We start from the raw sequence: 24,240 nt of genomic DNA, 5'->3' as shown, positions 1-24,240 counted from the left end.
TGAGGGAAGGGTCAAAGGATGGAGTGAAAGGAGAAAGTAAGAAAGACGTGCCGCAGTGGAGTGCTCCGGAATAATTTCGACCACCTGGGGATTTTTAACGTGCACTGACATTAAATTAATATTATTTGAGATTGGAATATGTCTCTACGGCCAACAGTATAGCATTCCATATATTTAGTGATTGAAATCCACCGCAGGGGCTTGGGCAGCACACCGTTCCCTATTAGGGAGTGCGCTAGATGACGTCTACACCCTTTTTACTCCCATACAGGGTAATTCATGTTTACAGGCGGGCGTCACGCATGCGATCGCGCGTCACGCGCAGTCACACGTGGTTGCTCGTCAATCTTATTAGTAAGGCAGGGGTCCGGCGTAACAGGCGCAGCTAGGGAAATGGTCGAGGAGGAAAATTGGGCTGAGTGCGGGCACAGGTTGCATTTTAGTTCGAACAGAGGCAGAATTTTAAATTGCACTGCTTTTTCTTTTGTTTCCAACTTCACAGAACCAGTCATTCCTGCAGATGTCCATCATGTACGTCATTATTGCAGCCGTAAAGGTGAGACAGCGTTCCCAGGAAGAATTCGAGACAAACTTGTATGCTAGTTGCATCTCAGCATGATTCAAATTTCCCCGCAGCATTTGGAGAGCGCTTGTAAACGGTTCTGTTGATGGCACTTTACTCCATAGTAGTATGCACTCACTCACACCAAAGTGGCAAGTTGCGCTAGTTGGTATTAATTTATCTTGAAAAACTGAAAAAAACGCATAAATTTACAAGCTTCACGCTGGGCAGGTACAATGTTTAGGAACGTGCTACGGCCTTAGTGCCGCAGGCACAACGTTGAGAAGATGGTCGGTATCCGTCTTGTGCTTTGCCTGGCGTGCATGTGCGTTTTCAGCTGTTTTGCAATGACTCTTGTATTTGCATAGCCCAGTTTTTCCAGAATACATCGACAGGAACGCTAAAGAGAGTGGGCCAGAGATATAGCTGAGACAAGGAATAGAGCAGCGTATGGAAGTAGGAGAGCAGAAACCTAATAGCAGCAAGAGTGAGTAGCAGCGTAATGCTCAGGCCGCAGACACGCATCGATAACGCAGTAGTACAGCAGCTAGTTCCTATAGGAGATCAAGGAAAATGCGCGGTAACGGTCTTGTGACAACAGACGAGACCTCAACCACGCCGTTTATAGCGACGGGAAGTGCTGAGTACTGATACGACGGACGGGCGGACGGACAGAGGCAGACAAAGTAGTGTGGGCAAACAAAAATAAATAAAAATATTCCTTTAGACAGACAGAGCCTAAAGAGACAGTGCAGAGCTCTCCCACTCAGGCCACAGCTTGCTCATCATCATCGTCATCAGCCTGACTACGCCCACTGCAGGACAAAGGCCCCTCCAATTAACAGCTTGCTCATAAAGCCTGAAATCAGTCCCGGCCACACTACTTTTGTGACCTGTATGCATTTAGTTTTAAATTAAGGAGCGCGCGCGACTGTATGCACACTCAACAGCTGGCATCAGTACTGGAGTGAACTGCTAGCTAGGAGATGGACTGTTGTCAGAAACACGATGTCGACGGTAGAGAAGACGAACGGTACATGTATTGTGGCGTATACAGCGCGAGTACTTCTGCGCACCGTTCTGCATGCATACAAAGCGCTGCGCCTAAAGAGCCTTCCAGACGGCTTTGCGTTGTTGCTTGCAAAGTACATACTTGGACGTCACAATTAGCGACTGCTATCCTCCTGTAGAAACTGTTGGCCGCGTCCAAATGGTTGGCACTAGTACACATCAGAATATTGCTTAAAATTGTGCTTTGTGTTATTATCTATATATATATATATATATATATATATATATATATATATATATATATATATATATATATATATATATATATATATATATATATATATATATATATATATATATATATATATATATATATATATGACTGAATTTCTCCGAGACTGTCTTAATTGGCTGCTATATGCTTTCGCTTGGCCACCCGGCCGTGTAGCGCATATAAAACTTTAGACAACGTAAAAAGGCAACGAACAAAAAACAGAGGCTAGACAACACACGCGCTTGTGTTGGCTAGCTTATTAATTTGTCCGTTATCCTTTTTGCGGTGTGTGAACATGAACGCGTAGAAGCCCGCCCCGTTTTCTCTTATCTCGACTTTTGGCTTCAACCTTCTCTTCGCTATTCCAGAGTTTCATCTTGTATCACATCTACCTCTTCTACCAAGAATGCAAGACTAACCCGCCAACAAGGGGGCCCATCTTTGTTCTCAATCCGTTCATACCGATTCAGCAGGTGGTCGTAGTCCAAAGCGCGGCTCCGCCAAGCGCGCCCCAGACGTGCCGACCGGCCCAGGTGGCTCAGTCGCAACCGGCACCTGCCGCAGTTCTTGCATCGTAAACTGTGTCGTCAATAAATTCGCTCTGAAATAAAGCCGAATGTACACGTGGTGCATAAAAAGCCGCTTGTGCCGAGCATTACGTATACTTTGGCGGGACTGCAGGATCTGCGAAATCACACTACCAAAGCAACAGGTCTGCGTCCAGAAAAGGGAAGGAGGGGCTACACGTGCGCAGGCTTCAAGGACGGGCACGTGACTCGCATCGCCTGTGACTCGCAAGTGCCACCTCATAAAGCTGCTCAAGACAGGATCAGAAAGACTCGAAGAAGAGGTCAAGTAAACAAACGCCAAGCGTCTTTGTTGGCGACAGGTCGCGGTCCATAGTTTATGCTGCCACTCTTTACCCGACATGACCCTGGATAAGCAGTGGCCATAACGCTGCTCCCAACGTGTGGTTCTCGTGGTAGGGCAAGGGCTTGTTCTGCGGCTGCAGCACAAGGTGTGTTCGTAAGGTGGGTAGGCGATGGTATGTGGAGGTTAGGTGCGACCACGTTAGTAGGCCTAACCCCTTATCTGATTCCACTGGCCTGCTGTGTAACTCGTTGAAGAAATTTCAGCGCGTGATTGAAGGCCTATATACTGGAAGTGGAATAGTATGACAGAGAATTGATGCTTTTAATGCACGGTTCGCATCGGGCGTGGAGTTTAACCTCCTGGAACTGCGCATGGTCTATATGAGGGTAGCCGTTGTAGGTGGCTCCGGATTAATTTCAACCGCTCAGTGTTCTTTAATGTTCACTGACAGCGCAAAGCACGTGGGCGTTTTCGTGTTCCATCTCCATCGAAATGCGGCCGCCGCGGCCGAATTTCGATGGAGCCAAGGTTCTGCGACCTTGGGCTCAGCAAAGTCATTTTGCCGCTCCGATGTATTACTATTAAGAATAACGTCCAAAATTCTAGGAAGGGATTACACTTTACGATAAGCAGCGAGATGCTGGTAGCAAGGAAGTAATCTCGACGAGGTAGTGATGAGAAAATTACTAGAAAAACACATCTGACTATAGCGATCAGGAACATTAGTTCTTTAGTAGCTCCCCAGAGGGAAGTAGCACATACTTGGCAACGTGAAATGGCGACATTCCTGCAGAAGTGCCTACCGGATTTAGAAGTCGATGACCCTTTCCTCCTCGGGAAACCTGAGGCAGTGTCGGACTTCCTGCACAACGAATGCCCAGCTCATGTAAGCGCCTTTTCCGTCGATGTTAAAGATTTCTATTATTCCCTGCCTCAGAATACTGTGACCGCAGAAATCTACCAGTGCGCTTACCGTTTTGGCGTCACCATGCAAGTTTCAGAACACGTGTGGGATAGATGTTAGCAGGTTTTTATAAATGCTTAGCTTTTATTTGCAATCTGGTTTCACTAGTAATGAAGACGAGGGGTGTGCATTGGATTCAGCTTTTCTCCCATACTCAGCGACCTACTTTTGCCTTGTTATGACAGGCGTCTTCAAGCCAAGCTTGAATATGCGACCACTGTTAAGGCCATGCGCTATGTCGATGACTTTTTAGTTTTTTTATCGCACGGGTCACGCCCAGCAAACTGCTGCTCAGATTTTTGTAGCGTTCTGCATGAAACTTAACAACTTACAACTGACCATCGAGTTTCCTACTAACAACAAAATAAGGTTTTTAGGTCCGGAACTTGTGCTCTGCGATGAACATGTGCGCTGGGTTTTTTTTCACCGCGCTCCCGGAAGTCTTCTGCCGATTCAGTCGGCTCACTCAAAGATATAGTGAAGCGCGGAATTACCAAGACGTGCATAAAAGCCGCATTGCGCAGGTGTTGCATGCATCAAATCCAGACAAGCTTTGGCGCACAAGTGAAAAGGTTAACTACTGCAGGGTACCCTTGAAGTTGCTATCGGACTTAGCTGAGTCACTGATCGCAGAAAGAAAAATGCCCAAGAATGTGCACACCAACACTGAACAATCGCGTAAAAAAAATACCGCATGCATTCCAAATGTACACAAGGTGTCACACATTCTTAAGGAGATTGTGAGCAAATCTGGCGTGAGATTGCTTTTCTCGTACAGGTAAAAACTAGGTGGTATGTGCAAGCGAAGCAACCAAGAAAAAAGGAAGAAAGCCTGTGAAAAAAATTTGCGGTGGTTTTATTAGCTCTGGTTAAACCTGGAGTGACGCGATACCTACAGCTGGGTGAGTGGAACTTGGTCACGTGTCACGTGGTCAACCACGTGACGAACCACGTGATCAGCCACGGCGCCGCGCCGCCGGCAGCTGCTCCGCACCACGTGACCAACCACGTGACAGAGTGGCGGCGCAGCCACGCTGAAGGCTCGAAATGCTACCGTAATGTTGCTATCGCTACAAAAAAAAAAGCACCGCGAAAAGTTTCCCAACTGCTGCTCTGGTGTTGTTTACAAGATACCTTTGTCATGTGGCCTATACTATATCGGTGAGACAGGCCGCTGTATAAATTACTTTTTACGCGAGCGTGCGAAAGAGAAAATCAGTCACGCAAAAATAACAGGTCATAGATTGTACGGACTGCGGAGGCTGCGAAGCATTTCTTTACAAGACCACGATCATTGCCAAATGCAGAGACCAGACTTCACGGCTCATCTGCGAGGCACACAGCATACATGACTACGATGATACGTATTAGCCAGCCGTTGTTGCATGCCTCGATTCCGCAAGAGCTTGCCTATCTCAGTCAGGGACACCTTTTGATGGCACCCGATTGTGTACTTTCCCCGGCATGTTTGATGCTTTGTGTTTAGCTTGCCACGCTTCCTTTATATTTCTGCCTTCACTGTCGCAATAAATCACTTGGATGCTTGCCAGCGCTTGTGTCCGTGTTCTTCTCTGCCGTCCTGTCTGTTAGCGCTGCTCAGTCGGTTGCCATCATTGTGCCTGAGGTGCTGCCGCCGATCCCACCGAGTGCAAAGCGGCGGTTGGTTGGTTGGTTGGTTAGTTTTTGGGGAAAGAAAATGGCGCAGTATCTGTCTCATGTATCGTTTGGCACCCGTTGGACACCCGAACAGCGCACCCGTCGCGGTGGCTCAGTGGTTAGGACGCTCGGCTACTAATCCCAAGTTCCCGGGTTCGAACCCGACCGCGGCGGCTGCGTTTTTATGGAGGCAAAACTCTAAGCCGCCCGTGTGCTGTGCGATGTCAGTGCACGTTAAAGATCCCCAGGTGGTCGAAATCATTCCGGAGCCCTCCACTACGGCACCTCTTTCTTCCTTTCATCTTTTACTCCCTCCTTTATTCCTTCCCTTACGGCGCGGTTCAGGTGTCCAGCGATATATATGAGACAGATACTGCGTCATTTCCTTTCCCCAAAAAAACAATTATTATTATTACCCGAACCGCGCCGTAAGGGAAGGGATAAAGGAAGGAGTGAAATAAGAGTGCAAGCGACGGTGGCCTTCTTATTTAGGACACGGTGTTCCCGTGATGTGACGTTCCCAAAGATGGTGCAGATCGCCACGTGCTGGAAGCTCGAAGCCAACATCACTGGCTTGGCATGAAGGTGATCTGGAGAAACCGTTTCGAGATACAATGATTGTGCGGACCGTAAGATGGTTAAAACCTGCGCAGTGAAGCAAAATGGGCTGCTGAGCATTGTGTCCGTAGTGCTGCTGCCGAGCCCATATAATGTTTTGACAATAAATGCGGTTTTGAACTAAAAAGACGGCCTAGTTTAACCTACTCGAATGCTAGGAAAAAATCAAATGTAGGCGCTAAGAGACAAGCAGGGCAATGCCATTAACTATATAGATATGTAGCCGAGTAGTTTTACAGAGATCTAAACATTAAGCGAAGTAATCAGGGCGATAATGAGCGAGGCAGTGGTGCAGAGCAATTGGACATCCCACCAGTAACATAAGGGGAAGTAAAGGAAGCCTCCTTAGAAGCAATGAAAAAGAGGAAATCAGATAACAGCAAATGTGTTGAAATACGGTCGGGAGATATTGCTATAGGGAAACGACCGTCCCTGTATACGCAATGCCTCATGACCTCAAGCATAGCGGAATATCTTAGAAGAACACTAATACTCTAATAGGTTCTAGGCAACGGTCAGTAAGCTGGATCGGCGTGTAATTTTCCAAGGACTTAGAAAATTACACACCGATCCAGCTTACTGTCTGTTGCCTGGAACGTATTCACTGGGATAATCGCTAATAGAATCAGGACAACCTTCAATCAACGAGAGGACCAAGTAGGTTATCGTAATGGCTGCGTTACAGTTGACCATATTCACACTATTAATCAGGTGACAGAGAAAGGTGCAGAATATAACCAACCTTTATATATAGCCTTCATAGATTACGAGAAAGCATTTGACTCAATCGATATCTCATCAGTCATGCAGGCATTAAGTAATCGGGATGTAGAAGTCATATGTAAAAATAATGGAAGATATCTACAGCGGCTGCACAGCCAACATGGTCCTCCATAAAGAAAGTCATAAAATCGCAATAAGGAAAGGTGTCAGGCATGGAGTCTCGATCTTTGCAATCCTCTTTACTGCCTGTTTACAGGTATGCAGAGACCTGGTTTGGAAACAGCTGGGGTTAAGAGTTAATGGAAAATACCTTCCCTACTGAAAAATGTATATAGGTTTGAATGGGTCAGCAAATAGGATTATGGCACATTTGGTTTGGTTTTATAGGACGGAAGCCCCAAAGCGGCTCAGTCTATGAGGGACGCCGTAGTGGAGGGTTCCGGATAATTTCGACCACCTGAAACTCTTAACGAGCACTAACAACGCACAGTGCACGGACCTTTCACATTTTTCCTCCATCGAAGTGCTACCGTAGCGGGCGGGTTCGAACCCATGCCTTGCGTGCACTGTGCGATGTAAGTGCACGGTAATTAATTAACCGAAGTTACACGGAGCCCTCCACTAAGGAGTCTCTCAAAGGCTGAATCGCTTTGGAAGCTTCATCCTATAATGTTAAGCGAAATGTGTCATAATCCCAGTTGTTGACCTATACAAACCTGTACACATTTTTCAATAGGGTTACGTAATCTGCGATTCACTGATGCCATTGCCTTGCTATGCTGATGACACCTTCGAAATCAAGACGGAACGGACAGCATAGGCGTACCCATGTAGGCGTACACGAGGGGGGCACGTTTTTGGTAGCGCCGCTTCAAGTCTTCTGGGTAGCAGGGAATAAAAGGGGACGAAATTTGCGCACCCCCCCCTCATGTCTATTGAAGAGCCACTGCTTTCCTTGCATCGATCCTAATATGTGCACGCCTGGCTATGGTGGGCAGGGCATATAATGCGAGAAAAGATAACCGATGATCGTTATAATGTGGTTTGTGGAGTTTAAAGCGGCTCTGGCAATGGCTCTCAATAATGTTTCGGTACACCTATGGTGTTAAAGAACGCTGCTTCACAAATATCCTTCAACATTTCAACATTTTTTTTAATGCGTTTTCTGGAAGCTGAGTTATCTGTAGTTAAAATTCGAATTTGCGCGTCTTCGCGCCTTTCCCTCTTTCAATTTCAGCACGCTGAAATCTTTGCGCTTCTCCGCCGGCCTCGTCCACTCAGCCCGTAGGAATTCCCCTAGGGGCGGCGCTTCCTGACCCGCCGGTACCGCCGGAGTGGCCGCGGCCATGGTAGCTGGGTGAAGTGCGAAAGAGTTGGCGTGGAGAAGCAATGATAGTGTTGAGAAAAGCAGCCAATGATAAAGCAATAATTTTATGTTTCGCGGCAAAAGAAAATGCAAGCGCGATATTATTCCGACGCTACGAGATATTTTGGAGCAAGTCATTTGAACGTGAGCGTCCCAAGACATGTTTTCTTCGAAAAAAAAACTCCGAGACTTTTGACAACGGACACCATTTCAACGCTGGATCCAGCAAGGTTAAGATTGAAGGTTACGCTCGGCAATTTGTTTTTCGGGTGGAATAAAATTGCTTTCGCTTTCGAAACATTTAAAAGTAGAGAGTTTACCACGCTCTAGTTTGATAAAAGAGCAAATACATTGTTTGATGTATATTTCAGTTCGGTCAAGCTAGGTCCAGGAAATAAAAGACTCGTGTCATCGGCATATACGATAAATCTAGTATGATGACTAATGTTTACTAGGTCATTTACGTAAATGTTAGACAATAATGGGCCGAGAATGCTGCCTTGAGGAACACCATTCGGGAGACGTGTAAAATTTGAAGTGTAACTATTCAATTGTACTTGCTGCTGTGGATTTCCTAGTAACTTTGTAAAAGCATCAGAAATATGCCTCGAAAACCGTTGTGTTCTACTTTAGCTAAAAGAGTGGTATGGTTAATTCGATCGAAGGCCTTCGAGAAGTCCACGAAAATACCCAGCACATAGTGTTCTCGCTCAAAAGAGTCTAAAATGATTTCCATTTGTGTTAGTAACGCGGTCTCAGTTGAACGGTGCTTTTTAAACCCAAATTGCAGAGGCGTTATTATGTTGTGCTTAGCGAGAAAACTTTATTCTTTTGTGCATCAATTGTTCAATGCCCTTTGAGAAGACTGGTAGGATTGATATCGGTCTGCAATTGGACATGCATTGCTTTTGTCTCCTCCTTTAAGAATGACAGACACTTTTGCCATTTTTAAGTGACATGGAAAATTTGCTGTCGAAAAAAGAACGTTGATAACATGTTCCAACAGGGGCACTAAAATATCAATGGCATGCTTAATCGGTTGAATCTGCAAATCATCAACATCGACACACCTACTTGTTTTCGGAGACAAGAACACTTCTTTGATTTCAGGCACAGTCACAGGGAGTTCAACCGGGAATAACCGGTTTGCTACCCTGCACGGGGGGAAAGGGAACTTTTGCTTGGTTCAGCCTGTCAACCAATCAGTAGATGTTACAACACAAACATTTCTGTCTAGACAGTTTGTGAAATCACTTGTTCTGAATATTAATCACCATTTGTTTAAAGTAATTGTTCTTATAAGGGCCTTTTACCGAAAAAAAAAGAAATAAATACTTTTTTTTTTTGCAGCAGGTGAACATTTTTATAGCTCAGATATGTTACGATGCGTTGATGCCGTTTTGGGACAAATCGCTGATTCCACCCGCAGCCACTGTGCCTGCGACCCTCAAGTCGTGATTTCGACGTTCCGGAACCGTTGTTTCTCTCGCTGCGCCATGTTGCGCTTTTGACGAATTTCGGAATGCCACGTTGCGTCTTATGGTGACGATCCGCATGCGTAGACGCGCTGACAGCAGGGTTGCTTTTGTTTGTTTTGTGTTGATTCATTGCAACACAACTGACATGTTGACTCCTTCACATTATTGTATGCCTCAGACAGAGAAAAAAAAATTAAATACCAAATCTTAAACGCAGCTAGATTTGAGGGGAAGATATATTCATATTTAAAGGGCGCGCCGGCGCGCCGAGTGAAAACGTCGGCGGCGGCGGCGCCGATGCCTCAGCGCACACTTCTAGCCGCAGCCTCGCGATCTTTCAAATAAAGTTATATGCACGTAATTTTAATATCTGCTCGTATCCGCGTTCTGCGAGGCTTTGAGAAATTTTTCAGAAGGCTTCGCGTCAAAACTGCCAGAAAAGCTGACAATGAACTGGCATTCTGGCCACATTGTAAAAAGGTCACGTGCTGGGTGGTCACGTGCTTATTGCAGCCAAGATGGCGAACGTTGGACGGGGGAAGACGGTCACAAACCCGTTTTTTGAGGATGAAACTGAAGAAGATGTGGACGACTTCACTTTTCTCAACAGCGCCAAGAAAGCCAGTTCCCCGTACTCTCTCGGCACCGAGCAAAATGCCCGGAATAGCCAGTGGGAGCAGCAGCGGGATCAATTACTGCTTGAACGTCAGCAGCTGGAGGACAGCATATTACAGAGCTCCAACTCGGCCGTGCGCGTCCTGTACGACACGGAACAAGTTGGCATAGCCACGGCTGAGGTGAGATTTCCTCATATTGCACCACTAGCCTGATGTCTTAACGATGGACAGCGGAGCGGCCGCTCCGTGCGGCCGCTGTCAATAGCAGTCACTCGTCAGCTGTTCATTCGTACCTGTATATTTGCATTTGTAAACACCTTGTGAGTCGTTCGTACGCGTGGCGCATTTCATTTCACGCAACGTGGCATTGTTATGTACCGACCGGAGAAGTCGGTCCATGCTCAGGCGCTGCGGTATTTTATGCTTGCTGCAGTAATTTGGGTCGCACCGTTCACATTTCACTACGAGCTCACAATGCTTGTCTATGCTTGTCTTTAGTCTCCATTGCGCACTCGGGAAGAGTGCTGCGCTTTCAGTTGTCTGTTTTCAGGTTTTCTAACAAAACGCGACTCCTTCAGAGTTAGCGGCCCAAACTACGCCTCTCATGCGTGGCTAAACCGCCCTTCAAGACGGTTTCAAGTTACATGAACTGTGTTCGTCCTCTGCAGCACGGCGCGTCCGGCTTCTTCTGACAGCATTTGTGCGCATTTTCTTTTTCGCCCCTTTCTCTCGGTAGGAATTGGCCCACCAGGGTGAACAGCTGAGGAATGTCGACCGCAAACTCGACAACATTAACACGAATCTCAAAGTCAGCCAGAAGCACCTGAATTCTATGAAGGTAAGTGGCGTTTTAACAACCCTAGCATAGTAGCATAAGTTGACTTGCAGTATAACAGCGTGATGACTGCCGTGGCCCGAAAAATAAACCTCGACTGACATTTCGATGGAGGCGAAATGCTAGAGGCCCGTGTACTATGCGATGTCAGTGCACGTTAAAGAACCTCAGGTGGTCGAAATTTCCAGAGCCCTTCACTACGGCGTCCCTCATAGCCTGAGCCGCTGTGGGACGTTGAACTCGCATAAACCATCGACTGACATAACATGAATCAACTTATCCTACATATCCTACAGTGGTGCGATAGCTACGTGCTTTGTGTATATTCCTTTGAATAGGAACGCTCATAATGCATTTAGCATCATTCTGTCATCGAGGCTTTATTGTAATGTAACATCCTTTGCTATGTAATGCGAAAATTTTTATCTCCACAGGCTGAAAAACTTTGTCTGCATGTGCTTTCCAACATAAGAAATGTGTGCTCATCGTGACTGCTTTGCTTCTTATTGCACACAGAGCATTTTTGGAAGCATCAAGAGCTACTTTCGTGGTGGAAGCAGTGCCGATGCCTCCCGAAATGCGGGTGCCACTGCTGGTTTTGGAGACGAGGAAGAAGAGAGGCCCACAACCGAGCTTGAGAAGACACTGGACAAAGTGAAGCAAGATGGTAGTGCCTCAAGGCCATCCACTCACCCTGCCTTCCGCGTTCGAGGCTTGGATACCTCTGGATTTGGGGCTGGCTTTGAAGACGAGAAAGAGGACTTTGCTGCACCTGCTCGACAAATGCCACAAAAAAGTCGCACGGCTGAAATTGAGCAGAAGCTGGACTCAAACCTTGGTATGGAGAGCTGTGTTTACTTCGGTGCCACCTATAGATTTGCAACGATTGTTGGCCGATAAAGTTCTTGCTTTCGTAAAGCATTGAAGATTTGAAGGGTCACATTTTTTGCACTTTTGAGTTAGTTGCAATTTAGTGTTTTGTGCACAGCCTTATGACAGCAGTTGCAGTGACCACTTGCATTGAAGAAAACCTAAATTTATATTCAAATTCCCTCTTGTGATGCTGATATTTAATTGGATATGTAGTCACTGCCATTACAACCTGAAATTATCAGCCTGGTTACGTAGAAGAGCACAAGCTTGCTCGAAACCTGTACTACGTGTGGAACTGCCCATTAAGCCCAGGCTTCATTTACTATCACCGTGGAGGTAACCATCTGTTGCTTTGAGCAATGCCTTACTGATCATCTCAAGAAGATTTTGCATTCTGCACTTCAGTTTCAGTGTCATGACAGTTGCAGCACTCTGCCATTGCTGACCAGTATGGCTGCAATCTCGTATGCTATATAAAGAGCGCTTCTCACAAGTCATGCTTAGTTGAAAAGTTTGTTGTTCACTCGTCATTGAAAGGTACCATATACAATGTGCTTTCTTACATGCGAACATTGATCCATATGTGAATTTACAGGCTTGCTTCATTGATGTCTTAGTGCTGAGGTGAACTAAAGCTTTATATTTGTTAGGAAACCTTGAGTGTGTGTGTGTGTTTAATCTCAGTGTTTTAATGCAGTGTCCTTGTTTTTGTTGAGATTATGAACAAAACCAAAAAAACAGAGCGACTTGTATATTTTTTTTTCCAGAGCTGTCGTTGCTCTTCTATAGCATTGCTGGAAGATATAACATTGAGGCGACATGTAATGAATGATGACGTGGGTGCTTAGGGTTTGTTGTTTTGTTTCAGCTGAGCTGGACAGTGGTCTGGGGAGGCTGAAGTTCCTGGCACGAGGCCTTGGCAAGGAGCTTGATGACCAGAATGAGCTACTGGACAAGCTGACAGACAAGACGGACCTGGCTGAAGGAACCGTGGTGCACCAAAATAGCCAGATCAAACGGATTCTCAAGAAGTGAAGCATGTTGTTTGTAATGGCGAAGATGCCCAGACATCTGCTGAAGTTGACCAGTGCAAGGAAACGCCGCAGGGCTGTGCACAATAAGTGTCACAACGTTGTGCGTGTGTATGGATGGAAGCTGAATCTTTGAGTACTCTGAAAAAGTCTTTACTCGTCTTAGAACTTCATGTTATACTCACAACATAAAGGAGGTTAACAAGAGTGTGTGGGTATTGAATTAAACAGTCTGGATAGTCACTTGTTGGTGGAAACCTCTTGTACCTTGTGAGACTCTGCTCTCAAGTCTTTTTTTTTTTTGAGCGGGTGAAAGAGAATGTTGTGCTGAAGAGCAACTGTCGGAGTAGAAACAATAAAAATTTGTCATCGTGTTGTTTCAAACTGAAACCTTTCCTACGCAGTGTGAAAATAACTGTCACGTCTTATGTTTGTGCTGAGAGCGCAATGTTTCATATAGCTGTGGTTAGAGTTATAAATCTGTCCGTTACTTGCTAAGTTTTATGTCTGCGCAATAGCCTCAGTGGGTTTTCTCAATGTCTGCAGGTCCTGAGAGTCTTTCCTTTAGGACAAACCTGCCAATAAAATATTAGCCGCAGTGTTAGCCCCATAGCTGTAGCCAACAGTATTCCTTGTTTTCATCCTGTAATTAATTGAACTTAGTAGCAGCAGCAACTCGATTCTTTGTTTTCATGGTGATATTGTCTAGTCAGAGGCCTTCTGGTTACAGTAGTTTATGGAACACAATCATGAACATTGTTCCTTCTTTGGTGGTATATGTGTCTGTAGCAGAATGTGTTTCCCCACTATCTCCTAAATATTTCAGCTACTTGGTGTTTTGTGTTGAGATCATTTACTTAATCGGTAAGTAGGTCATCCTTATATTGTCGAACTTTCGTGCACATAACTGTGCTATCATGTGTCCACATATCTGTTCTATACTAGCAGCCAAAGCCACTGTGCGGTGCTGCATGAAAGCAGGTAATTGCCAAGCAGAATACGTCAGCAAGAGAGAAGTTCATATTGTTATCTGGCATTCAATTTCCTGTGTTGACTGAATACAAAAGAACAGTGGCAGATTATGTGAGTCGTGGATTTGCAATGGTTATTTCACCTGCTGTTGGGGCTCACAGTTCAGCTCGGCTCTTTTAAATCCTACGTTCACAACTGAAGCATAGTGGGATGGTATGTACTGAGCAACGAGCGAATGGAGTTATTAAAGATGAGGCTTCATCAGCTTCGTTAGCATCCTGTTATTTTAAAGGGACATGGAGGACAATTTCATCAAATTGTCTTGAGTAAGCACTGTTTCTCTGCCACTTCCTGGCCATCTTCACGTTCGGCAGCAAGAGACATTAATCGCTGGAAAAATTGGATTTAAAAAATGTCGCGCCAGTAGATTCTGACATCCTTACCAGAAAGGACTGGTTGCAACTGTTTTGAATTGAATAGTGGTGCAGCATAGCCTCTGAAACTTGCACCCGGAAATCATTGTCAATGCTCGCATTTCATTGCGAAATCAGCCGGTAATGGCAACACCTGTATTTCGTTTGCCTTTCCTACGTTGTGAAATCTCAGTTTTTTGTGAGTGAAAACACCGTACAGTTTTGTTTTGAAATGGCCTATTTTGGGTTTTACAAGTAGTTGGAGTTAAGGATTTTGGATTTTAGGCAAGAGTAGTTTCTTTGTGATCAGAACACAGTGTCTTGTCGATGCTTGCCAACTTAAATTTGTCCTCCTCAGTGTCCCTTTAACTCTTTGACATGATATGTAGAGAATTGTGTCCAAAGCAAACTCGCAGTTTTTTCTGGGAGCGGGCTGCACCTAGCAGAGATTTCTTTGTTTCAAGTGAATTGCACATCTTTTATGTCACAAATAAGGTGTTTCTTTTATGCCATACAAAAAATGCATTAAAAATACTTCGCGAAACAGTGAGTGGCGAAGCATGTCACCGACCATTTTTGTGCAGGCATGTTTTGCCACCATGTAGTAGCATATTTTTTTTTTTTGCAATTTAAAGCATAATGTGCACCTTACAAATATAAATTATTTCCTTGACCCTTCAGGTGTTCACTTGTTAAGTCGCAGCATTTCAGTATTGCTAATTTCTCCAGTTATGACGCTGAACAAAACTTTTCACATTCCTGCAAAAAATTAACTGCTAGTATTTTGCGATGGAAAAGTCCTGAGTATAATATTTAGGCACAAAAACATTTCTTTTCAACGGGAGCAAAAAAAGTTATGGTGGGCACTTAAGGTGCTTACGTGCTGTGAATGCAGAAGCATCCTTTGGTTTAATGTCCTTTATCCTAAAAAGACTACTCGAAAGCCTGTTACCTTAGCTTAAATGCCTTCAACCTAAAGGCCTTTATCATTGTCATTAATGATCATCATTATTTAGTAATGTCCTTTATCACTTCAAAACTGCTACTGTCTCGTCTAATATGTCATTTCTTCGTTGCCTATGATCACCCATTTTTATCTTATCGTCTACTGCTCACGTCATGCAAGGCCATAGTGATGTCATTGGGGTTTTTGGACCACTGCTACTTGACTACAATGCCAGGTTGCTTTGCCAATCAGCCACATTATGCTTTCGCATTAAGAATGGCATGTCAAAGGGTGAAGGAGTGGAACACAGTGTGGTGCTAATTACTATAAGACAGTCGTGCATTGTTTGCAGGGATTAACTAAGTTAAAATGTTAGGATAGAGTATATTTTCGTAAATGTGGAGAGATAACTCATCTGAGTATGAAGTACAAGATGGCACTACAGAGTGCTAGATAAATACAGTTTGAAGCAAAATGACTGGGAAAGTTCTTGTTCTGTTTTATTGATTCATGTGTTTGTTCATGATTCAATCTCTATGTGCAAGGCATGAATAATAGATGCAAGTTCAAGAGATTTCTTGTAAGCGTTGCGTGTCTATAAAAAAAATTGTAAGGGTCAACTAGAGTGGGTGCCACACAAGGTAAAGTGTGCTAGGCGTACAAAGAGACAAATGGATATGGCTTTTTCTGATAACGATGGTAAAGAACAACCAAGTATTTGTAAAATGCAAGGCGTAGTTCATGTGTAGAAAATAGTGGAAGCATGGCACAAAAGGAGAGGCAGACAGTGCAGCATTCATATTTTGTTATCTCTTCTTGCATCCTGTATCCATGCTGTTTTCCCAATGTGGTCTTGTGATAACTAGCCGAAATACAAACTGTCAAGCAGTGGCCAAATCCCTGATGTTGCTGTTTTGGGCATACAAACGGCTAACTGGCCAGTGACTGAAGGCTCCTTATCCTGAAACCCCTCCATTACGTTTTAGTTATGCAAGATGCAATGCAGAAGTTCACACACCTACGTAGTTTCAACCGTGGTGAAGGACCTTGTGTGTTGTTATGGCTTGCAGTGACATGCTAGTAGTAGTTGTTTTTGTTTTCTATATAAATTCCGTTTCTAATGATTGAATTTCTAATCTGCATGCAAATGCAGCAATGCTTTCTTGTTTGTGGGCAACACTTTACAAATGCTACAATGTCCAATTAAAAGGAAACTATTCCTGCTTTTCATGAGCATTCTCTGAGCATGAAAGGATGCCTGTGCCTTGTATATTTCAGTGTTCCATTGATGCATTCAGACAGCTGAGCTGAAGTACCAGTTCTCTGTCTTCTTTACAGATTGCTGCATGCTTGTGTGTGTGAAATTGTGTTCTTCAGAGCATTGTAGAAAGACTTCATGTCAGCTTGTTGTATGCTTGTAAACAATACCACAAAATGTGTGACATGGTTCAACTCCATTCATGCACAACTTAAAATGCAGTTAATCCATAGTCCTTCTATTCTTCCATCTCTATGTAGGCTTGTAGTTGAAAAATTCTTTAGTGCAGGCTCCTTAGACGTGCTTGCAATAAACCAGCCGTCTTTTTTTTTTCCAGCCTTGGTCAATTGGCAAAGTAGATTCAGTGAATCCAAAATCTTTTTGATCATTTTATGTGATTCGTCCACTTGCTGTTGAGGTGACGAGATGTTGATAAATGTGCGTTTGTACACTTCAGGCCTTGGCTGTAATATTTTGCCCTGGATATGTGATAGTACTGCGCAGAATAGGCATAAAAGGTTTTTGTAATCTGCGAGTACAATCCACTCTGGAAGATACATAAGCACAGAGACTAGGTGTGCTGTGCGTCTTTAGTTCAGGCTTGGACATGCTTGTTTCATCATGATCTTTTCCAAGCACTGCTAGTTTTCACTGCAGCATTCTCGTCACTGCGTGTAGTACAGGCTTGCCCTTTTTCAGTATGTGCTAGTCCAGAAAACTACAAATGCTGTACACTTTTTGTGCACAATTGTAATGTGCAAATTAGTTGAGATACGAGTGACACATCCTGTAGTAAAGCACTTCACACATCCTAATAGTAATTTTAAATTATCCTTGCATTAAAAGCTGCAGAAGTAGCTTTGTTAGTTTGTTGGACTTGTGTTTTCCATCTGTCCTGTCAGCAATGTGATCCATTACAGTCTACGAACCCAAAGAGTGAAGCTGGTATCAAATAATGTTGACTTCAAACAGAAGGGAGCCTTTTAATGCATGTTGAATTGATGGGCCATTAACGTCAGTTTAATAACCCGCCGCGGTGGCTGAGCGGTTATGGTACTCAGCTACTGATCCGGAGTACCTGGGCTCAAACCCGACTGCGGCGGCCGCGTTTCGATGGAGGCTAAATGCAAAGGCGCCCATGTGCTGTGCCATGTCAGTGCACGTTAAAGATCCCCAGGTGGTCTAAATTATTCCAGAGCCCTCCACTACGGCACCTCTTCCTTCTCTCAGCCACTCCTTTATCCCTTCCCTTACAGCGCACCTGGCTCAGGTGTCCACCGAGATATGAGACAGATACTGTGCCATTTCCTTTCCCCCAAAACCAAAAATAAACTGGTAGACCAAATTAAGTGAGTTGGAATTAGTCTGCTGCAGTTGCTTTTGTTCGTAGAAATGATTAAATGTTTTGTCAGCCTGCTCACTTCAACCAAATATTTACAGTGAATTTCACTTCGGAGAGAACTTTTGAAATTGCTCTGAATATACTGCACATAACTGGCAGGACGTGTGTAGCCACCTCAGGAGAGGCGTTTGTGCCGCAGACATAATAGTGGTTTTGTTTTCTGAAATACACCTAAATGTGGCAATAAATATCTGTCTGAAAGGCATTCAAAGCATTACACTTTCTTTTCCTGCTGTCATCTTCCAACGATGAATGGGAAAGCGTGACAAAAAGGGCTGAAGAAAATTTGTAACGACACCATGACTACAGTTACTGACCACCAAACAGCAGGCAGTGACCACAGATAAACCTGTATGCACTTTCTTTAGCACTCTTTTTATCATTTGAATGTCACCATTCAAAAAGAACCTGCTCGTAAATACCTGTACACCGTCACCACTCTGTCAACAGTGATTTGTGAATGAAATTTCAAACGCACGTTAAGAGTTCTCAAAAAATGCTGTGAATGGATTTTTTCCACATCTCTTAAACATACACCAACTTCCACGGCCGTAAACTTGCAAAGAGAGTGAAACAACACAAAGTTTTTTGTAATTTGAGGTTTATTATGCATTAAATAAATGCCTGTCGGACATTGTGTGTGAGTGTGTGACAGAAAGTCTGACAGGAGCACATGAGGGAGGGGGGTGCGGGGCAGGGGGACAACCTGAGAACCCTCAAAACGGGGGCGAGGGCTAATTGGGGCAAACCATTGGTACACTCCTACACAAAGTACAAATGGTCATCGTCGCAAAGGTGATTGTTCACCACTGTATATCACATAGGTCGCTTAAATAGGTTAGTACGCACAGGTCTCTCATGACAGCAACAGAACGTATAAAAGCGCATGCACACAACTTGCTTTCAAATGTTTGCACGTCAGTTTTGGTATCGGTTCAAATGTTGGCGCGTCAGTTTTCGTATCGGTGGACAGTCTAGTGTAAAAAAAAACTTGAAGGCAAACTGAAGTCGATCTGTAACGATAGATTACCTCGTTCTGAGGAAAAAGCAGCTGCCCTTACAAGAAAAGGTCAGAAATGAAATATGGGCATTTTCGCTACTGTTCATTCTCAAAAGCAAACTGCAGTGACGCCAAGACATTTTTCCGTGTGGATTTCTAAGGCTAGGCCAGATCACCATTCACTTCCAAAAAGTGGTCACGGAGTCCTTATCAGAAAAGTATTGACGTCAGGAGTTTGAATCAAGTGGTAGGAATAAGAATGCTCCATTTTAAATCAAATTTTCTCAACAATAAATGCATCTGCCATTGAATAAAAGTTGGATAAAGTTGCTCTCAGTGTCCCTTTAAAAAGGAGCACTTTTGCCTTATAATTAAAAAAATACACACATGCTGGGCTTTGTTTTTGTAGTTCAGCAATGATCACCACATACCTAATTTGAAGTCCAAACGGCATGTTTGGGGAAAAAAAAATGGCCTGCTCTTCCTCGACAAAATGCCACCTGCGCGTAAATCGTGAAGCAAGCAAAATCAGCGCATTGCAAGACCAGATGGGGCTTATGTACTGCATAACACTGTATGCTAAAACACGCCGACGTTATAATGGTTTGAGCTGAGCAAATGACAAAGGAAAGGCAAACACCAGGAAGACCAGCAGAAATAGCAGCTCCAACCATCACAACAACTCAGTGATAAATAAGTGTTTTATAAAGACAACTTCACCAGGCTCCAACTCACTGTGCAGCAGCAATTGTGCTCTCTGCACACTACAAACAGCAAGACATGGTGCTGTATGGCATCAGTGCCCCAACAGAAATGTAGTGCTGCACGGATACCGTTGGTGAAAGCTCTGCTGGCAACGCCTCTGTTTCTTGCCAACACGTGCACAGACAGTCCATTACAAGAGATTTATGCATTTGTTTTTCATGCACTGGTGAGTCTGTGCAGTCTATGCAGAATTCATAAAAAATCATAAATAGGAAAAAATGGACAGACAATCACGACAGCCGGTGACGCGAAATTTAAACCCAGCTCTTCACACACCACCTGCCACCACTGGCAGGTCACATGTTACGTCGACTACAACATGGAGCGCAGGAACAGGAATTTAAGAGCTGTGCTCTAAAACGTTTGTCACTCAACTAGAATAATAGCAAAAAAAACTAACCCTAAGGCAGTTTACAACAACATAGAGTCAAACCATCTTGATCAGTGTGGAAAGCAGTATGACAGTGTCTTGTAAAACAAGCTCCAAACTTGCTTTCTTCTTTCGACACATAGATTTGAAGCTCATAATTAAAACGGAAAGACACTAGTCAAACAAAAATTCAGATTTCTCATTAGCACGTTGATTCGACTAACAACCCATACATTAGCCACCCAACAACATGCCAGTGATGATCTTGCTTCGCTTCAGTACTGCTTTTTGGCAGTGTTGCCAAACACATGGAAGTACACGTCGACGGCAACAACAAAAAAAACACAAGCCCGGCATAACCCCAGCAAGTGTGAAAACAACCATGAAAAGTGTGCAAACATTGACAAACATACATACAAACATGTTGCCACAAAACACAAATAGGCAGATACTCTAATTCTCATACACACAATGGAGCTAAGACAAAGAGGTCAATTTTAGACTGCTACAACATGCACGCAACAAATACAGCATACAGTACTGCCACCATGTGACCGTATGGCGAACACGTCTCTTACATTTTTAAAACTTCTGCACTTACATAGAGATAAGAGCTACGTGCAAGAACAAGAAACTGTCGCCACAGACTTGACATCTTTGTAGACACGTGCTAAGAGCTGTTGCGCTTCCAGAATATGGTTCAACCACACGCAAAGCAACCATAAACACAGAGTGAAAACTTATCGCATGACATCTCAGAAGTGTTAAAATACTGCTAAAAAGTGCATGAAGTACAGTATGCCCACTAAAGCTAAAAGAAAAATTACAGCGCATTTAAACAGTGTGGCTGCTAGCAGCAGCGTGCCACACACAAATCGCCTGCGCAAAAAAGCTAAGTGAGAGTAAGATATGTGCAAGAGCTTGCCAAGGGCTATCCTGCTTACTTTCTAATGCGATGAGGCCACCTGGGGGAAAATATGTCGTACGGTCCTTTCTGCACAGGCTACTGTCTATTTGTATAAGGCTCCAATCGTGGCTTAGGCTAGTGTTGTAGACAGACACTGCAGTTGTTAGAGGAGAAAAGACCACTTTCTATTTCATTCGCAAAATCTTGTACATTCTACTGAGCAAACAACAGGACTGTGCTCTCATTCTATATGTGATATGATCCTCTCTTCCAAACTAGAAAATCGCGCCGACTCTGCAAAGCTATTCTTACCGGCATGCATAGGCTGCAGCACTGCTGTAAGTGCCACACATACAAATATATATACTTTGTAAAGGCCCTAAACTGTGCTGACTTTATCTGCTACTGAAATTTCTGGGCGTGCTAACTGAAGCAGATAAAGTGGCAGCACGCTCTAAAGGCTCGCTCTGGAGACCAATGCTAGACTGATCGGAAATGGGCTAAAAGATATGAAGCCTTAAAAAAATTTCAGAAATAAAAAGCAACATTTGACCTCGTAAGAAAGAAAACTTGAGCAATATCCATTGTTACACACCATTACTTTGTGGTCCAATCTGACTGGAAACACACAATATGGACATATCACACCTCAAGAGGGCCTACCGCTTTTCTGTGGCATATACCAATTAAGCAACGTAGTTTCCAATCTAATAGCAAGCTTTGCATTGCTGCTTGAAATATGGCATGGAATCAAGCATGTCAGCTCATTTGTACCTGGACAATTAGAGCCCTCACAAGCCTATTCAAGGCATCGTTTCTAATAACGCTTTCTACCAGAAAAAAATGTCTATGCAATGCCTACATACATGGATTTGCCGATAATGATCTCAATCACAAAAAGCCTAACTGCACAGCACCACTTTTCCTTCCTCATTTCTTTTCTAAACCTGTTCAGACGCTGTACCTGTGCATTCCTTACTCAGCGGCACAAATTTATGCTGGCCAGAAATGGACAGCACGAGCAGTCCTGCTCATGCACCAAACTGTACAGCACCTCTGTCATGTCTTCATCTACATACAAGCTTACTACATTCTACAAACTTTTTTTGGTCATGGGTCTTGCTTTGACCATCACTAGAGTCACCTTCTAGCCGTCCCTCTTGACTAAGGCAGTCTTTCAATTCTTCCACGCAAAAAGGCAACCGACTAAAAGCTCAGACACAAAATTCTCAGAAGCTTAACAGATGTCAAAATGCAATTCGTTAACGAGATTTCAAAGCAACCGACAAGCTCTCTTGGTGATGGTAGCTTAACAAAACATACACCCGCTCCCATACTCTTTTGCATCTTAACGTTCACATTTCTTAGAAAAATGAAAAGGAAGGAAGTATGAAAGAAGACAGTTTCAGGAACAAAGGAAAAGGGTTTTTGAAATTTAATACCTTGTGGAATCTTAGACCTGTAAAGCCCCGGCGTATCATGTATGACACAGACTGTAAAAATATGAATAGCTCATTGCAACAATGGCCTTTGCAAACATATTAATTAAAAGTCGAAGTACCAGCCATCAGATGTGCAGGAGGTCTCCCGGTATATATCGTATTGGTATGTGGGGTTTAATGCCCCGAAGAGAAATATGGCCTTTGAGGGACATCACAGCAGAAGGCTACGTATTAACTTAACACCGCCTGGGGTTCTTTAACCTTTTGTGGGACAATGGGATGCGTACGTCTGACTTTGTTCCCCATACTAAAGGGCTTGTAAGAGGCAGTGGGATGCAGCAGTCCCACTTATGCTGTGCTGCCACCCATCTTTAAGTTTCAATGACTTATTTAAAAATGGTTTCAACCGCATCCATTAGATGAGGTAATGAGTCGAGACCTTGAAACTTCGTTCTTTTTCTCGGGCACATTGCAAATTTTTTGCTCTATTCGATCTGGCAAAAAATAAAGTCAAAACGCCCGATGAGCGATTTCTCTACATAAAGAGGAACAATTCTAAATCACAATGTGCACTTATTTCAAAGATTTGAGGCGACAAGCAATAAAAGGAGAGTACTTTTCTTTTACCATGCTGGAAATAGTTGCATACTTAGCCAAGCCTACCGACTGAATTTTGAGTGGTAATTTTTAAACATTGTATGTAGAGTTTGTTCTTGGGTGCCAAATCATCAATAGCCAAACATTCAGAACCACCAGCAGCAAGAAGCCTTTCCGAATGAACATAGACTGTAAAAAAAATAGCTGAAAATGGTTGGCGTCCCGAGTACAATTCGGCTCGCCAGCAAAGAACACAATCCCGTGAAAGTTAAAGGCATAGATGCCATTGTTCCGCGACAGGAAAAGTAGTGTGAACAAGTGCGAACAAGTTTATGAAATGGTTAGAAGAAACTAACTCCGAGAGGAAACTTATGTAGGTCAATCGCAATGAACATGTCCCATTTTCTTTATCCCTATTTAGCGCCAGTGGGACAAATATGTCCCACTTTCTTCCACTGATAACTTGTACTAAAATTGTGAAATTTGGTGAGAACTTTTTCTGTGCACCTCATCAGCTCGCGCAATCAAAAATTTTTAATCAATTTTGCAAAATACATATGCTGTCCCACAAAGGTTGGTTGGCTTATTGGGGTTGAGCGTCCCAAAGCAACTGAGGCTATGAGGAACGCCGTAGTGGAGGGCTCGAGAAATTTCGACCACCTGGGGCTCTTTAACGTGCACTGACATTGCACAGTACACAGGCCTCTAGAATTTCGCCTTCATGGAAATTCGACCGCCGCAGCCAGGATCGAACCCACGCCTTTCAAGTCAGCAGCTGAGCGCCATAACGACAGCCATCACGGCAGCTTGCTGTCCCACAAAAGGTTAACATGTGCTGACATCACATAATGCACAAATTGATATTGTATTCCACCTCTGTCAAAATGCAGCTAGAGCAACCAGGATTTGATCCCGTGACGTTGGGATCAGCAGCCAAATGCCAAATCAACTGAGTAACCGTGGCGGATCCTCCTCGTACACCACTTACTGCGAAAGCTAATTCTAATCACAAAACAGCCTAAAATTATTATGGTCTTACTGGTGCAATGACAGGTAATGGTACAGTTTCAGTACTGTGCACAGTTATATCGTTCTTACACACTCACAAATCACCATAATTTGTCCTTTTACTTTTTCAGTAATCATTATTTCCTTAACCATTTTTTGTATTTCTGTTATGCAGAGACATCTAGGAATGAAATACTGGACACTTGTAACTTTTGCCAGATAATTTTGTTGCTTGGGCTTTACAGGGTTAAGAAGTATGATTGAATAAAGCAGGCCAAA

The 24,240-nt window shown here is 43.8% G+C and overlaps 2 protein-coding genes and 1 long non-coding RNA gene across 3 annotated transcripts in view; 2 read left to right on the top strand and 1 right to left on the bottom strand.

Moving 5' to 3' along the window:
- Positions 1 to 9,659, bottom strand: part of LOC144121041 (B-cell lymphoma 3 protein-like) — a 111,630-nt gene extending 101,971 nt beyond the window's left edge. Inside the window, exon 1 of the mRNA XM_077653951.1 lies at positions 9,383 to 9,659. Within this exon, the coding sequence (XP_077510077.1) occupies positions 9,383 to 9,408 (26 nt within the window). The 5' untranslated portion in view covers positions 9,409 to 9,659. The remainder of the gene's footprint in view (positions 1 to 9,382) is intronic.
- Positions 509 to 2,442, top strand: LOC144118492 (uncharacterized). Its single transcript, XR_013312038.1, has 2 exons — positions 509 to 556; positions 2,216 to 2,442. It is a non-coding gene; the product is annotated as an uncharacterized LOC144118492 (long non-coding RNA).
- Positions 9,660 to 9,997: 338 nt separating the features above from the next.
- Positions 9,998 to 16,464, top strand: Snap29 (Synaptosomal-associated protein 29kDa). The gene is made up of 4 exons (XM_077653948.1): positions 9,998 to 10,322; positions 10,879 to 10,980; positions 11,494 to 11,815; positions 12,719 to 16,464. The coding sequence occupies exons 1-4, from the start codon at positions 10,044 to 10,046 to the stop codon at positions 12,883 to 12,885; spliced, it is 870 nt and encodes a 289-aa protein (XP_077510074.1). The 5' UTR covers positions 9,998 to 10,043; the 3' UTR covers positions 12,886 to 16,464.
- The last annotated feature ends 7,776 nt before the right edge of the window (positions 16,465 to 24,240 follow it).

This window comes from Amblyomma americanum, chromosome 2 (assembly GCF_052857255.1).
Source record: "Amblyomma americanum isolate KBUSLIRL-KWMA chromosome 2, ASM5285725v1, whole genome shotgun sequence".
Classification (NCBI taxonomy): Eukaryota; Metazoa; Arthropoda; class Arachnida; order Ixodida; family Ixodidae; genus Amblyomma; species Amblyomma americanum.
Note: the sequence above shows the minus strand (reverse complement) of the source record. Positions and strands in the feature narration are given on the sequence as shown.